This window comes from Semicossyphus pulcher, unplaced genomic scaffold (genome assembly GCF_022749685.1).
Source record: "Semicossyphus pulcher isolate SPU_LCO1_2020_fin unplaced genomic scaffold, fSemPul1.0.p SCAF_4, whole genome shotgun sequence".
Taxonomy (NCBI): Eukaryota; Metazoa; Chordata; class Actinopteri; order Labriformes; family Labridae; genus Semicossyphus; species Semicossyphus pulcher.
In genome coordinates this window covers 17865397-17881758 of record NW_027211715.1, presented here as the reverse complement: position 1 = coordinate 17881758, position 16362 = coordinate 17865397, and the positions used below count along the sequence as shown (strand labels likewise).

The window sequence follows — 16362 nt, the reverse complement described above, 5'->3', positions numbered from 1 at the left end:
TCGTAGTCGTGACTGTCCCTCAGTAGCTGAAAGGTCACACTGAATGCAGATTAGTTCTGTGATTTACTGTTGCAGGTCTATTGTGTTGTAATACTAATTTGAAACGTTGGCTCGTGCTGAAAGACAGATACAGGAACAATATACAAGTGCAAGCATCTCTTGCTCTGAAGAGGATCTGTTTTTGATGAGTAGAATTTTTTGCTTCATAAAAATTTGGATAATTTTGGTAACAATGTGCATTACATTGTTGAAGGCCTGAAGATAAGATAACTTGCCGCTTGGTTTTTCCACATATCCTCTTTTCAACAGCAAAAAGCAGCAAATATTCATATTTTAAGGTCTGGAACTATCAAGTATTTAGCATCTTCCACCTAATAAGGTGAAGGCAAACAGTCTAAAAAGGAAAGCGACCGCCAGCGAGGAAAATCAAGAGTTACAACCAGAGCCAACCGTGGACGTCACATATGCAACACTGCCTGGATATCTGGGAAGTGATTACCGTTTATCGCCATAGGTGCGCCAAAGAGAACGAAACCGAGATCTTCGAGATTATATCTTTAAATATAAAGATTTTCCGTTTTACAACACACCCTGAATATTCAAGTTATCAGATGAACTTTACATTAATGACATGATTTGACTGTCTTGATTTACCTTATTACCTTAGAGAGGTAGATTAAGAGACGCAAATAATTAAAGGGGAGTGTTATCAGGAAGATGCTCCTTGTAGTACGCACTGTAAAGAGTCTTAGTCATCACGACAAGAAACCTCCAAGCTCTTAACACCTCATTTTATTGTCCCAACATTCAAAAGTACAAATAATTCAAACACAACAGTTTTATGAAAAAGAAAAAACAAACATTTACAGCAAGATTTTTATTTTGTTTCCAGTTTCAGAAATGACCTAAACTAGCAAGGATAACATGAAGTCATTCATCGCAGTAATTGGATTAATAATAAGAATAAGAATACTAAGAATAATAGCAATAATAATCATAATAATCATCATTGATAATTGTTAAGTAATAACATAAGCAGGAGAGAGTAGAGAGAGCCGCGGTCATGGGGCCCCGTGAACATTTTTTCGTCTTTTTTGTCTTTAAAGATTTCGTTTATAGATTTTTCAGATAGTAAACAAACACGTCTCAGGAGGAAAAATGAAAACTGACAAGAAGAAGAGCCGAGTTCCTCTGTTCACCTTCCCTCCTCCACTACTGGCTGCGTTGTTCCTACTGGCAGGCTGCCACTATAAGGCGCTACAGGGGATGGTGTGAGCCATAGGGGTTGGGCATAGAGCGAGGTGACGCAGCCCCATGTTTCAAACACCCTGACATGCACACACTTTCACGCGCACACACACACACACACACACACACACTTTTTACACAAACACGCCTGCTATCTCACGCACGCACATGCACTCAGGGAGACGCACACATACTCTTGTATATATGTGCACTAAACAGACCCAAAATGCACAATCACGCACACACATAATCACAAACACTTAACATATGTGTATACTGTACACACCTGGATGTACTCCACGCTAACAAACATATGAGGACAAACACGCACACAGTTACAGAAAGGAACATGCATACAAACATGCACACATGCCCGCACACACACACACGCGCGCACACGCACAGGGTCTAGGCGGAACACAGGCACGCATCGTAAGAGTTCAAAAGTCATACAGAGTAGGAAATAAGTTCACACGTCAGAACAACATTCTACTGGGGTCGTTGCATAATTCAAGCTCCCGACGGCGGCGGGGAGCATGAAGGGGTCTGGTTGGTTGGTTAATGGGTGGGTGGGTTTGTTGGTTTGTTGCCGTTATGACGTTAGAAAACTATGTGTTCGGATGGCGCAGATGATGACTGGTTAATAGTGATGATAGAAGATGACCCGGCCTGTTAGATGACTGAGGTGTGAGAGAGGAGTATGTACTTATGCGAGCATGCGTCTGAGTGTTTCAAATGCTCTCCACACACCTCCTTCATGTTTTCAAGTCTTAACAACAAACAACAAAAAATCCAATTCCTATATTTATACTTCTGGAACCATTCCCTTACCTTTCACCTTTCAAAATATATAATATATATCATATTAGAGTATATAAAATATAGAATCGGTACAATCCCTTTTCATATCTCCAGAGTACTTCTTTAAGTAGAGCAACAACTGCTGGAAAGAGCAGTCGGTGTGCAATGGTAACAATTTCTCCTTTTTTAAACATTTGTTGGTATGTCATTTGAAAACATGATGAATCTTTTTAAAAATAAGTTTTGACTCTTAGGTGATTCTGACAGATTTAGTCCAGTGCAATGAATGACCCTCAAACAACAATGGGCATTTGCTCCTTTTTAAAATGTATATCTGCCCAAGCCTCCAAGAGCTGAATGTTATATAAAATGTTTCACTGAAAACTGAAAACTATGCTTTCAGACCCACATTTTTGCATAAGGTTTCATCACAAAGCGGTAGTAAGTGGAGGGAGGGTGTGGACGGAGTGGCTTTTTAGAACTACACAAACTTATCACAGGTTATATTGAACCAGAACGACTGTTTATAACATTCTATTAAGACTAAACTTTATTGAAAAAGATCTAAAGATTTCATTTTAACAAGACAAGAAAAAAGCAATAGCAAATTTAACTATTAATAACTAGGTTATGCATAGCGAGTAACTGTTTCTAGTAATAAGGGAAGAGCGTCCCCCAACCCTCCAGACATTTTTTTCAGTTTTCTTGACTTTTAGGTTTTTTATATTGTAATTTTGATATATTGGTACAAAGCACAAACGTACTAAAAGTTCTCTCAGTGCAGTGGACTACTGGAAGAGCCTCTCCACTAGTCGCTTTGTTCCCTTTTGCTCAGAAACGCCCCCTCCCTGTACCAGAATCACGCAAATACACAGACAATGAAACAAATAAATACATAAATACACAGATAAATTAATTAATTAATAAATATAGAATAAATAGAAATAAATAGAAAAATAAATAGTTTAAAAAATAGAGAAGTAAACAAACCAATACAGTTATATTCTAAGCTTTTGTTCGGTTTCTTTTGCCGCGGCAGCGAACTGAAAGGTAATCCAAATCTTTTTTTTTTCTCCACAAGCAACATGACAACAATTGAACAGTTTCCTCACAAGTTTTTCTAAGTAACTGAACCACCACTTCATAATAAGTTGTCATATGAAAAAGACAAGCTCAAACAAAAGAACAGTGACAACTCATATAGTACAGTAGATATTGTAAAACAAATGTAGACTATATATGTATATATATATCATCTATTTGTACACAGCAAAGAAAGACACAGTTGTCATAGATCCTTTTAAGGAAACAAATATCTAGACTAACGGAACTAGCTAATCATCATTTAGTTTTGACAAACGTTTCACGCTCAGCAAGTAACCTAAAAGTCAGCAAGCCAAACAGAAAAGTACAAAAGGAAAGTTTTGTTCAGTGATTCTTACACGGCCCAAATCGGTTCATCTGGTTCTTCAGCAAAGAAATAGTCTCACCAGATTTTTGGGCCAACAATAAACAAATATTAAACAAAGAACAGCAGCTCAAGTCAATGCCAACATCGAAGTATTTTTTTTCTTTAAACAACACATAGAACAACAAACTTGGATATTTAAGATATGTGAATAATGTAGTATAGCACCTACTGTTGATCGCTAAAAGGAAGTTCTTTTCAAATGTAAGTTCACAAACGCAGAGCGAAGAAAATGATATAGATAATGTATAGTATGCTCTCTAAATGGATAGATGTGTATATATCTATTTACTGAGATCCCATATCGACTGATGACAAAACAGGAAAACAAGTGGACAAAGGTTCTTCTTGCTTTGGGCTCTGGACTATAAGGATGGTCAGGCCTCGGAAAGACCCCTCTCCCTTCCCTTTTGGGTATCGCTGTTGAATAATTACGCACTAGTACATATGTGAAAAATTACCAAAATCACCTGCCTTGATTCGCATCCCTTTTCACAAAACCTTCCTTCTACAAAATCACTGCCATCCTTGATTCCCCGAAAAACAAACGACCTTTGATCCTATAAAGTACCACGGCAGAACGACAAGACAAGGTGGTGCCCCCTCCCTCCCGCCCCGGCCCCCCCTAGTTAGCCAGTCAAAATATTTTTCTCTTTTTTCAAATCCAGATTCTTGTAAAAATTCTTCAATAATTATTATTTTAATTATCATTTATAAAAATAGATCTTCTTTCTCTTTATTTTTATCTTTTTCTAAACGCATTTTTTTCAAGCAAAGAGATCTTCTCTTTGGCAACAGTGTTATTTTTTTTTTTTCTTAAATTACTGAACGTGTCATCAGGAAAGCTAACCCATCCCCTCCCTCGCCCCATCTCCCTGAACCCCTGTGAGGAAAGACATTATGTTTTGTTTGCGATACAAAACAAAAACAATGTTAGAAATTCTTTTTTTTTCTACATCAGAGTTACTGGGACTGTGGATCCCGTCTATAATCGATAAGGGGAAGATTTTAATACACACTAAAAATGAATGAATGGTTCACCAATTTAAAAAAGAGCCCCCTCCCTTTCACCGACAGGGAGGTATATAGAATACTAACGACAGTGGATCCGGATTTACAAAAGAAAAACAAATCCTGAATCAAGACAGAGAAAAGGTTTCAATCTAAAAAGGACATTCTCTTCTCTGAAATAAGGGGATACAGGGATTTGCTACTGTTTACACAGAAGAGAGAAATCATTGAACAACCACAACAAACAGAAAGAATATACAACAAAGAGAAGCCTGCATTATCACAGGAGCTTCCAAAGAACTCATGAACATTTTCATCATTTCATTTTTGTAATACTTAGGCAACATTGGCTTATAGGTCCAAAGTTATAATATAAGCCATTTCTAGTTCAATTTGTTTGATGGTTTGTCGGTTGCTTTGTGTTCCGGTTGGAGTTTGAGTTTGCTGCGTTAGATGGCTGTAGTAGGGTGGTAGTGGTAGTGACTGAAGGGGCTAAGGGACGGGTGGAGGTGGAGGGGGGGTGGTGGGGGGATCGGGGCAATTTTGGAGCAGACAAAGTCGCGGGGCAACTGCTTCTACTTGCTAAAGTTCAGGACTTGTGTGTCTTGTTAGTCTTGAAGGAGACTTGCAAGACGCGGTCGCCCAACCTGTAGCCGTTGAGACTGGCGATGGCCATGGCCGCCTCGTCGTAATTCGTCATGGTGACGAAGCCGAAGCCTTTGCACTTGTTGGTGTTGAAGTCACGGATCACCTTGACGTTGTTGACCGCGCCGAAGGGCCCGAACAGCTGCCAGAGCACGCTCTCGTCCGAATCTGGGGACAGGTTGTACACGAAGATGCACCAGCCAGTGCCCGTGTGCCCGGGGATGTTCATGCCCACCAGGCTGGTCATGCTGTCGATGGTGATGGGGGAGAACCTGAGAGGGGAGGCAGAGCGGGGGAAACGGAGAGAGAGCAGACAGACAGGGAGAGAGAAAGAGCACATTTTAGTTGAATGGGTTAAGGCGTACAGTGGCTCTTAATGTCTGCTGCTGGTGTTCATGAAATGGCCATAAACCGGTGAAAAACCTAGCTCCATGTTGGTGGAAAGCCAATTTTTTAGTCAGAATCCTCCATCAGAATCTAAAAGCAACGACTCTCACCTTCAAACATTCTTCTATCTACAGGTAACGAGCATAAAAATGTCACTCTGAAGTCTGTTAACCCATCAAACTACAGAAACTGATCTCCAAGCCAAGAGCAGCATATAGTAAGGATGCATATGTGTGGATGTTATGTGTGCATGTATGTTTATGAGTTTGTATGTGTGTCTGCGTAGCTACAGCTACATCTTTCCCTTGCTCCTCAATTCTGAAAGGCCTCCAATCAGGAGTGACGACAGTGCGGCATGCTGGGCTATATTTCAGCTGAAGGAGATGCAGGCGAAGGTTCTCTCTTTGTGTCCTTGAGTGGCTCCTTTAGGAGCTAAATTGCAGGAAGTTGTTGAATTAAACCGTTGCTAGAAATCCATCAAAGATCACGCACCAGCCTGCTAAATCTGCTCTCATTCGCCTCATAATCTTCTCCTTTTTCTTGTGATGCAAGAGATTTGAATCCTCAGTTGACTTCACTTAATTGCCTTTCCGCTCAAAGGAAAGGGAAGGGAGGGAAAAAAAAAACTATCCCCACTTTTAAATAAAAGGTAAATGAGATAAAAAGGTTCATTTCTTATGCCACCTCTCTCCAAGAAACGACTATAGGCATTATTGGGTGTGCTTTAATTGAGATTTCCGCTTTGCTGCAGCTGTCTCGGAGAAGGCTGCCTTCTTAAGGGGAAAGGAGGGAGGGAGGGAAGAGGGAGCAAACTAAATGGAAAATGGAAGCACTTTACAGCCCAGTGGCATTAAGGTACAAAGTGTATTCCTCCCACTCCTCCCGCAGTCTGCAGGGTGTTCTATTCTGTTCTATTCCCGAGCTCGTGGCACTGATCGATAGCGCTGCTTGCTGCTCGGGGCCCCCACCCGTCTCTCTCCAGCGACTATATATGGCCAGCAATCACTACGACCTTCCAGCGTGACTTTGGCCATGTAGAGTTTGCTTCTAGCCACTGTGGACACTTACAAAAGCACCTAGGGTGGCTGGCTAATTGATGGTAAGAGCTCTCTGTAGAAATTAGACTATTTTAATTAAATGTAAGCACAGTGGAAGCAAGAGAAACAGATATTAGTACATAGCTAGCTATATGATTAAGAGATATAGATTTTGGTGTTATAAATCTATATGATTGAGATGCTAGGGGAGCAGAAAACAGCTCTATAATAAGCTCCAATTTGTTGTTGAGGCAATTTCATATCCTCTACTTCTTTCCAGCATCAAGCAGGTGGAATCTTAGCAGGCCTCATCACGTTGAGGCCTTGTCCGACAGGCTCGGCTGCACTCAGGCCTCTCCTGCCGGGCTTGGACAAAAAAAAAGAACTTGATGATTTGTATTCAAAAGCTTCACGTGCGTGAGGAGGTTTGTGTGAGAGTGTGAGGGTGACGGTTTGAGGGGCGAGCTAACACTGCTGCTGCTAGGATGTGGAGATAATATGGCTGTATGTACATGTGTGTCTGTGTGTGCACGTGTGTAAACGTGCATGCGAGCGTACCCATCAGAGCGGGACCAAACACTAACCAATGTTACAGACGAGACCAAGGGTTGCATAGCAACAGTGTAGCTGACCAGATATCTATTCTGTCCTCTCTAAAGCCAACCATCTCCAGCCAGCTCTTAACACCTTTCTTCTGTTTCCTTTCAAACGCTAACCTTAGATCACTGAGGAGCACTTCTAGCTTGATGATAAGCTATGCAATCAGGACGGCTGAATCATACACTATTTTAACCTTAGAGAATTATTATATAAAGACAGAGAATGAGGAAACAGTGTTTCATGGAAACTAAAAGTTAAACCTGCAACTCGATTCTGAATTCCTGCATTTAACAGAATCACAGCTATTCCAGGGTGCTTTCTTAGAGAACATTTCTCTCGAGCTAAAACTTGCTCTCTGTTTGAGCTGCTAAGCCGACTTCAGATGGTGTCCCCTGTGCTTGCAACATGCAAGATGCCACAGTCAGCACATGAAACATCTATCACCACAGTGGCTGCTGCTCTTGCTTATGTAACACCTATGGCAGCGAGAAAAGCAAAATGAAACATGGAGGCGAAAGGAAGGAATTCGAGCAGAGCAGTGCCGAGCAAAGCTGGAGCTGTCTGCAGTGAAACAGCATTTCCTGTTTCCAGCAGGGATCCAGGTTCATCCAGCCTTATCGTGTGTCCGTGCTGAACACTACTTTATTCAGCCACTACTGCCAAGAAGTTAAGGCAATAAATACTTTAGTCACTGGTTCCAATGCACAGACGTAGATCTATCAAATAGAGGAATGTGTTCTAAGCTAATGTGCATGTAAGGAAGTTTTATTCTAATGGTGTAGTGAGGAAAAATACCCCTAAATAGAAGTTACAAATTTGCTGCTAAAGAGAGAGACTGTTCCCAAGCTACAGCTGTAGAGTGACAGTGACAGGCAGGAGAACCTGAATCCGGTAGAAAAAAAACACACCTAGAAATTAGGAGTTTTACACCAGAGAAAAAAATCCATTCAGTACACAGAAACAACCCAAAAACAATCCAAACAACACCAGCACTTGTCATAATCAAAACAAAGCAAATTCATCACCACTGAAAACAAAGACTGATTGTTTTCTTTTCTCTTTTCTTACACCTTAACTTGTTGGTATAGGGATTTAAATCCAACTCAAGCTTACGTGGAAAAAAAACAAATTAAAGAACCAAAAATGCAGTTGACCTTGAACGAATTGTCAAACGCAAAGTGACTGCAAAAATACAAGGAAACATAAACTAAAAAAAGGAACAGAAAAAAGGATATTGAAAAATCATTGAGTCAACATGGACATCTGGCATTGGGTGAAGTTTTTAATTACCTCTTTACGCCATAGGCCATATTAAGCAAATTGTCCAGCCTGTAAAGAGAAGGAGGGTTCTGGGGTTAATGGTGGGCAGATGGTCGACTCACTCAATGGAACTAATGTTAAGTCCCTGTAGGAACTGCATGGTCCTCCTCACTCAAGAACAAACAAACCCATCTATAGTTGGTCCATTACACTGAGGAGCCCCACCACAAAGTGCTATCATCAGCTAATGAAGCTACAGTACCATCAGTATGGTCGGCACTTGTTTGGACGGCCACTGCTGTGCTACTTCATCGGCTTTAGCACAGCGCTGCGCTAGCTAACGCCAGAGCAGAGTAGTGCAGCACATTGATATTACTCTAGGTGCGACTTTTTCATTGTCATTCAAGACTAGGGCAGTGGACTGGACACAGCTCAGTATTACAGTCACATACAGAGCACTAATGGCAGTGGGTCGGGAGCCAAGGTATGCTAGCATGCTTGGCTAGCCAAATCATCGACTTATTTCAAATGCAGGAAATTGCATGGGGGTATTTATACAATTCATGCCGCCACATTGATGGTTGAATAGAAGATGGAGGTTAATAGAAATTTCTTATCATATACTTTTGTCAATGATTCGTGTTGACTCAATTGAGAGAACACCTGAGATGACTGGAAATGATCCAGAGTTCTGTCAGTGTAATGGTTTGGCGTTTGAATGACGGTGAGTGAGGGAGGTGATGGTATGCTATCTATGAGATGGACCAACAAAAGCACAAGTGAACGGAAAACTAGCCGTGAAATTATGACTATTGGCTGTTTTTGAGGTTCAACCTGTTACGAGCCAACAGGTCAGGTGGAATGGCGTAGTGTTGGTTTAAAGATGCCCTCCGTTTAAAAGGGGGAAATATCAAGTTTAAGTGGAATTTTAACCCCCCTGAGCTGCAGCCATTGCAGTCAGCCAGGGTTAGTTTATGTGGTTTAATAACCCAGTAGGTCTTGTGTGCGTCTGTTTGTGAGGCTGCAGAAACCTGTGGGCTGTATGAAATGTTGGCCCTCTTGGATGGATGCAGTCTGCTCGGTGACTCAATGACCTTCATTCGTCACTTGGGTCTGGCCTGTCTCATGTCTTATTAACTCCTCTGGCCTAATGGACAGAGGCCACGGCTTATTGAGCAACAGCTGGCCAGCGACGCCTCGTTCCTCTTGAAAACACGACAAACTCTCTGACTTTGACTCGACCATCAGGGTTATTTCTCTTCGTGTCTTTCAGTCAAATAATTTGTTTTCTTGCAACACAACTTTACCAAAACCTTCAAGTGACCTTAAAAAATGTAAATAATGTTAAAAGTTCTAATTTTTTACCATAAAAATACTCCAGGTAACCATTCTAAACCTCGCCGTTTAAATGCAACATTATTATTTCCTCACTTGATACACGCACCTTTAATTTCTATTTGATTGCAATTAAGAAAGCAATTAGGTTTTGAAGGCTTAGAATAAATAACTTGTATAATAATAATGACGATCCTATTATTATTGATCATTTTAAATTCAATTTACATTGTATGTTAGAGATAACAGATCAGTCGTCTTTTAATCAGGGACAATTTAACACCAGGGTGCCAGGTAATTGTGTTTAAGCACCTTATAAATTAGAAATCCTGCAGAACGCTGAGTACAGGATCAGGACTGAACAGAACTGTAATAACGTTTCATTTTAAACACAAATTGCTCTCATTTATGCTTTTAAGGTTTAAATTGAAATGTGTAAATAAAGCTACAAGTGCACACACTGAAATCCTCACATTAAAGTCACATTTGTACCATTACTGTTGCACATTTTACATGATCATTTTGAGTACTGCAGCCTTATATTTATATCTGCGTTTAAAGTGTGCCCACACTGTAGCACCTTTCTATCCTAACATTACCAACAAGTAAGAAAGCAGCCCTAAAACAAAGAAAATAGCGGAGAAAAGGAATATACAGAATCATTAAAGCATTAATTAGCCGATTACGTGGGAGGGGAACAAGCAGGCTGCTTTGTGGGTAAATGAGTCAATTGGAGAGGATGCTCAGAGGAGAGGCGCTCCAGGCCCGGGAGCACGAAGACATCTGCTGGCCGCCGGGCCGTTGGGCCCCAACAAAACAACCTGCTGCTAACTCTTACTCGCTCTCTCGCTCTCTCTCTCACACATGTACGAACGCACACTGATGCACACTCACCGCGCAAACACTCCAGCTTTTCACACCGCCTCTCCAAGCTCCATGTAAACAATAGGGCTTTTGTGCATTCTTTCAATGCATGTTAATGGAGGAATGGGCGTTTTGGTCTTTTCTTTTTTGAAACAAAAATCTTTTCAATTAAAATTGGCTCCTGCCCTGGATATAATAAGGCTAATTTGCTAATTAGAACCATTAGTTAACGACAGAGGATCGGATACGAGCCAGGATCTAGGGCTCGGTGTATTGTACTGGAGTCGATTATGTTTGCTGTCTTGGAGAGCAAGCACATTATATGTTCACTAGTGTTACAGCAGGCTCACATGATTTAGTCACGCAGGATTCATGTAATTATTTCAGCAGTAGAATTGTACTGTATTCTGTTGTCTTTTTTTTTACTTGGGCCTCACTATAGGCGTCACAACAATGTTGAAGCATGCTAAACAAGCTGTCGGAACCCATTTAAAAATCGCTACTGGAGTTTATTTTCAGCCCTGATTTACATTTCATTCAGCTTCAGGCGTACATTTATATTTATTTTATCAACTTTGAAACATACTGATATTATAGATCTTAATTTCAAATTAAATGCTGTCTTGTCAAGGATAAACAGGACAGACAATAACACTGTGTCATATTAGTATTCCTTTTGCACTGTTGTCCTTAGAAGATTCAGTAAAAAAAGGGAAACTGTGCACATCGAGCACATTTCTAACTTTGAAAGTGTTGAGGTTTTAGTCGAGGGCTCGGGAGCAGAGAGCAGCAGCACAGGGACACAGTGAGGAAGAGTCCTGTGGTTGTGAGTTGTGATGAGAAGCGACAGCTCTCCTGCCGAGCCTGTAAATTGGCTTGGCGTATCACAGACACACAGCCACGCTACATCGCTCAGGTGTCACACCAGGGAAGCCGCTCCACAAGAAAAATACCTTCCAAGCTCTGACTTTGATGGAGAGTAAACAGCACGACCGGCTTAGTGTTATTGAAAGAGAGAGGAAATTGTATAAGCACATATTCTGTCTGCAATTCTGAAGCGTTCTTGTTGCATCGGATGATGGAGCGTAATATCATCAGATCACCTGGTTTTGTCTTGTTTTTTGTACTTCATGTGAGAATGTTGTATATTAAAAACAAAAGGCTTGTTTGTGTCATTTGTAAGTGAAAGGATATGACAAGGTGTAATGCCACGTATACAGTATGCCAGCCAGATACTGTATATGATGTTAAATGATAGATCGTTTTAGAGATTATTGTCCTGGGCAAAAAAATCTTTCTCAGAATGACTTAAAACTGCTTAAGGTATTTCATATGCACTCCATTTGATTAAGTTGAATTAAGGTTAAAACCACAAATCCATAAATTAATTAGGCCGTCATTTGTTTGAATTGGGATTTAAGACACAAGTCTTCAATAGATTTAGCTTCTACTACAGGAGCTACTGCAGTATTTAATGCAGATCATGTCTTATACAGTCGACAAATATTCATTTGTACTTAAAGCGAGGCAAACTACAAAAAAGCACTACAACACAATGGTTCATTTCATCAACAGTATCAAGCAGAACTGGGTCTTTATAGTTTATAATCTCTTTTGTCTGATAAACATTTAAATATCTTAATCCAAATGCATGTTTTTGCCCAGGCCTCACAGGGAACATTGGGGGATGTGTTGGCTCAATGGCAGCATGATGAAATGAGGGGAAATACGTATTTGTGAACGACAGAACCCCACAGTCTCTTCTGAACAGTTCCTCTCTGATCTGGGTGGACCCACACAGAGCACTCACAGGGCTGCTTTATTGACACCTGCACCAGGTGCAGAGCTAACATCTGTTTGTTCAAAAGGGGGACGTATTTGCTGAAATCAATGTTCACAGGAGAAAAGTTGCATCATTGTTTGCACACAGACGTGGCTGTGACTCATGCTCGCATTGTGTGGGCGTTACATCCCCTGTTCGAACACGGTAAATTGCATTTGGTGCAAATGTTTTCCAAATCAGGCCTGTTGTTTGGAACAATCATGTTTCCTTAATTGGTTACATTTCAGGTCACATAAACCAAGAATAATTACTATTTAGTTGTAAACTGATGACATTAAATCTCTCATATCCACATATGCAGAAGCACTGTTAGTCATTAAACACCACCAAACACACTGGGAGTGCAAAACCTTCAGGTTTTCACATGTTACTCACACTATTAATCAAACAGCATTGGACCACATACCTGTTTATTATCCATTTTATGTATAGATTACAACGGTTTTAAGTTTTGCTGATACATAGGACTTCATTTCCATAATCATTAACTTGGAGATTCCCAACCTTTTGAGCAGATGGCCCCAGTGACCCCATTCTGATACTAATTCTTTTTTATATCTGGGTCACTTTGTGTTTCATTTTGTTACATCATTATGTCTCTGGATTGGAGCTGGGAAGTTAGGGCAGCTCTTGGCTCTGGGAAGTAACACTACAGGTTTGTGTTCTGGCCATCAGTTTCAAGTATTTCAACTTCCTGCTTTAGGAAGCATGTTTATTTTGGGTCCCTTGGTTTATGGCTCTTAATACTATATTTCCAATGAGCTATGGCCACCATTGTCATAATTAGGCAGTCATCCGAAACCTTTAATCACAACTATAGCCAATTTCAACACTTCATTTTTGCAGTTAAGAACAAGATGGCGTCATGGTTGCAGAATGGTTACGATTGCTTCAAACTTCATTTAGGCTGATTTCAGTGTTACCAAAATGCACCTTGGGAGTCATAGTCAAACTCTCACCTTACGTTTTTATGTTTCTAATATGGGACTATTTGAGTTGTTATCACAGAACGTGATATTTTACACTGCAGGGCATTTGTCACTTTCCATTGTTTGTGTCAGAAATTTACATCACTACATTTTGAAGTCTTGGTGGGGTCACCAAATGAATATCAGTCAGCTCCCAAGGTTGGAAAACTCTGCATTATCGACACACCTTTAAAATTACATAACCATCATAAATCTCCATGCTGTGACATCACAACCTGAACCCTCTCCCACCCTGTACTGTCTCTTCTCCATGACCACGGCCATGCCCCGCCCCATCACTCACCTGAACCTCTGAGCCTGGTGGTGGAGCGGGCCTGGGTATCGGCGATTGGGGGACTGGTAGAGTTGCGACAGGAGGGCTTGGCTGGTCTTCTGGCTGGGGTTGTTGGCGAACTTGACGGTGATGGGCTCGGCGGCACCTGATGGCTTCTGTCCATTCAGGCCCTTGATGGCCTCCTCAGCCTCTATCCTCTTATCAAAGCGGATGAAGCCCACACCTCGGGAGCCACCTGCGGGGCCAGCAGATCACAAACAAACACAGGCCCCTTTTACTTTACAGGGTTTAGACACAACATACATATGTACTGTGGCTGTTTCAAAGTGTTTTACTATTTTCGGTCCCAAGTAGTCTTCTGCTTTTTTACATGGCAGACACTGTATTTTATTACAGTTGTTCCAATACTGATACCACTACTGCCTAAAATGCAGTATCCGGTATCCGTGAGTGTGCAAGTCAATGCACAGATCTGCTACCATGATTGTGACTGAGCCTATATGGGTGTATTGTGGCATTGGCCCTCTGTCTGTTTAAAGCCTCACAGTCCGTTCTTCCATCATAGCAGCCCCAGTCACAGTCAGCCACACACACTCTCCTCATGCATTGTTCTCAGTGACATTTGAGCCGTTTCCTTGGAGACATTTTTTGACTGCCACCTGAGAGAAACATTTAGAGATGTGCTTCCTGGGAGGTCCTTTATTGGTGTCTGTGACTGTGTGCGTTACTGACTGTTTTTATATACACACGTGTGTGTTTGTGTGTGTGTGTGTGTGTGTGTACGTGCGCACTGGTATCTATTAATGGATGCTGTGCCTTGTTTTAATGAGGCTGCCTAGATGGCCCAGAGGATGCTCGCTCAGTGACAGCAGCACTCTGCCGAAGAGACTATTTACATAATACTGTGTGTGCACACAAGCATGTCTGTGTGACTGAGACTGAATAAAAGAGAGGCAGCGAGAAAGAGGGGAATTTTGTGTTTGAGCATTATTGTGTGCACTCTCTTTCTCACACATAAAAACCCTCCTTATTGTTATTCCACATTTTTGTACATGCCATCCCTCTCCCCATTTCTTTTTTATACTTCCTGTTGGCTCGTCTCGTGCTGCTCGCTCCCTTGAATTCTTATTCGGAGAAACACCTTGACCGATTCACTCCTCCCTTTTGTTCTCTTTCTCTCTGCAGGACGCAGGCAGCACAAGGTTATTTACTTTGCAGACAGGCTATGAACAAAGAGCTGCTCTTTGAAAGCCAATCATTATTAAAAAATGTCTTCTGTCTCATTATAAGTCCAGTGTTTTATTTAAACGTAAGGGGATTTCAGGTCAAGCGTCTTGTCTTTCAAAGAATCTATAAATATTTATACTGTGTTTAAGATTGTTAGATTAGATTTAACAGTTATGTAATACACAAATCTGGCTAAAAGTCAGACTTCAGAAATACTATTCGCAGTGCAAACACTGCATTTTTGCTGTTTTCCTCACTTAGAGGGACTAAGTAGCTCATTTGCACTTTCTCTGCAATTTCCTCGCCTCTTTCAAATACTGGATGTCTTTTCTTAGCTGTCAACGTTGCAAAAGGGCCTCATTTACTCTAAACTGTGCTGATCGCAGTCCTCCTGCAGCAGTAAACAACTTTTGGGTGCAGTAAGGGGCATAAAACCCATGTGACGACTCTTCATTTTTCAGTTAAAAGTTTTGTTAGGTGTGTCATCAAAAAGGTTTTGGCTTTGCAACTGAAAAATAAGGCAGTTTTAACTGACCACACACACACACACACTCTGCCTGAACCCGAACCACGGCATTTCCCTTCTGCCTGTTGGATGATCTCATTAACGCCGATTCACTGTAAATTATTCCTTTTTGTTCTCATTTTTTACCTTTCTGACTCCCTCTCCCCTGATAGGCTTTCAAATCTCCCCCTCAGTCCTTCCTCTTGTGCCAACTCTGTACCTGTACATTTTAATTAGCTTGTCAGAAGCAGAAAAATAACAATCCTAATGGGATCTACACAGTGCAAACAACAAGTAACGCTGTTCATGCACTTTTCTGCATTTATCACTGTAGTTGTCATGCATGTGAGGTAAAATGTGGGTCACTGCCGTGTCTTTGGGGGGACTGGATTGTTTTCGAGCTGGAAATTGTGACTCAGATTTTAAAATAAACCAAGCATCAGAGCTCATCCAACACCATGCTTCACCTTGATTACAGCAATCTGGCCAATTTCACAACAGTTACCGCTACAAGGCACTTAGCGGCTCCAAGATCCTTGCTCAAGGGCACCTCAGCGGTGGTTAAGGAAGAGGAGAGAGCATTGCTCATTCACTTCTTCCGCCGAGACAAGAGAGGAGAAGAGAGGACCGTATTTGTCCTTTAATCCTCGCACTTGTTTGGCCTTGAGCTGTTCCTAAGCTGGTTCTGGCTGGAGGGCCCCTGGACAAACGCTTGGCATACAGATGAAGGCACGGCACAAACACACACATGCAAATACACACACGCACACACATACTTAAGTGATGACTTGAAGAGGTGCTGTTGAGAATGAAGTGTGAAAAGAGGAGTAGAGATGTCCATGGTCATTTGCAATCATGGTCACTGTGA

General features: G+C 41.3%; 1 protein-coding gene across 5 annotated transcripts in view; it reads right to left on the bottom strand.

Annotated features, from left to right (window-relative positions):
- Positions 1–774: 774 nt before the first annotated feature.
- The window catches only part of elavl4 (ELAV like neuron-specific RNA binding protein 4), a 75132-nt gene continuing 59544 nt past the window's right edge, over positions 775–16362 (bottom strand). For 4 of the 5 annotated variants that reach the window (XM_069680337.1, XM_069680340.1, XM_069680338.1 and 1 more), the window contains 3 exons: positions 13772–13997; positions 8488–8526; positions 775–5445 (listed from right to left, as the gene is read on the bottom strand). In XM_069680337.1, the coding sequence (XP_069536438.1) occupies positions 5118–5445; positions 8488–8526; positions 13772–13997 (593 nt within the window). In that variant the 3' untranslated portion in view covers positions 775–5117. The remainder of the gene's footprint in view (positions 5446–8487; positions 8527–13771; positions 13998–16362) is intronic. The other variant, XM_069680339.1, reaches the window with a different exon arrangement.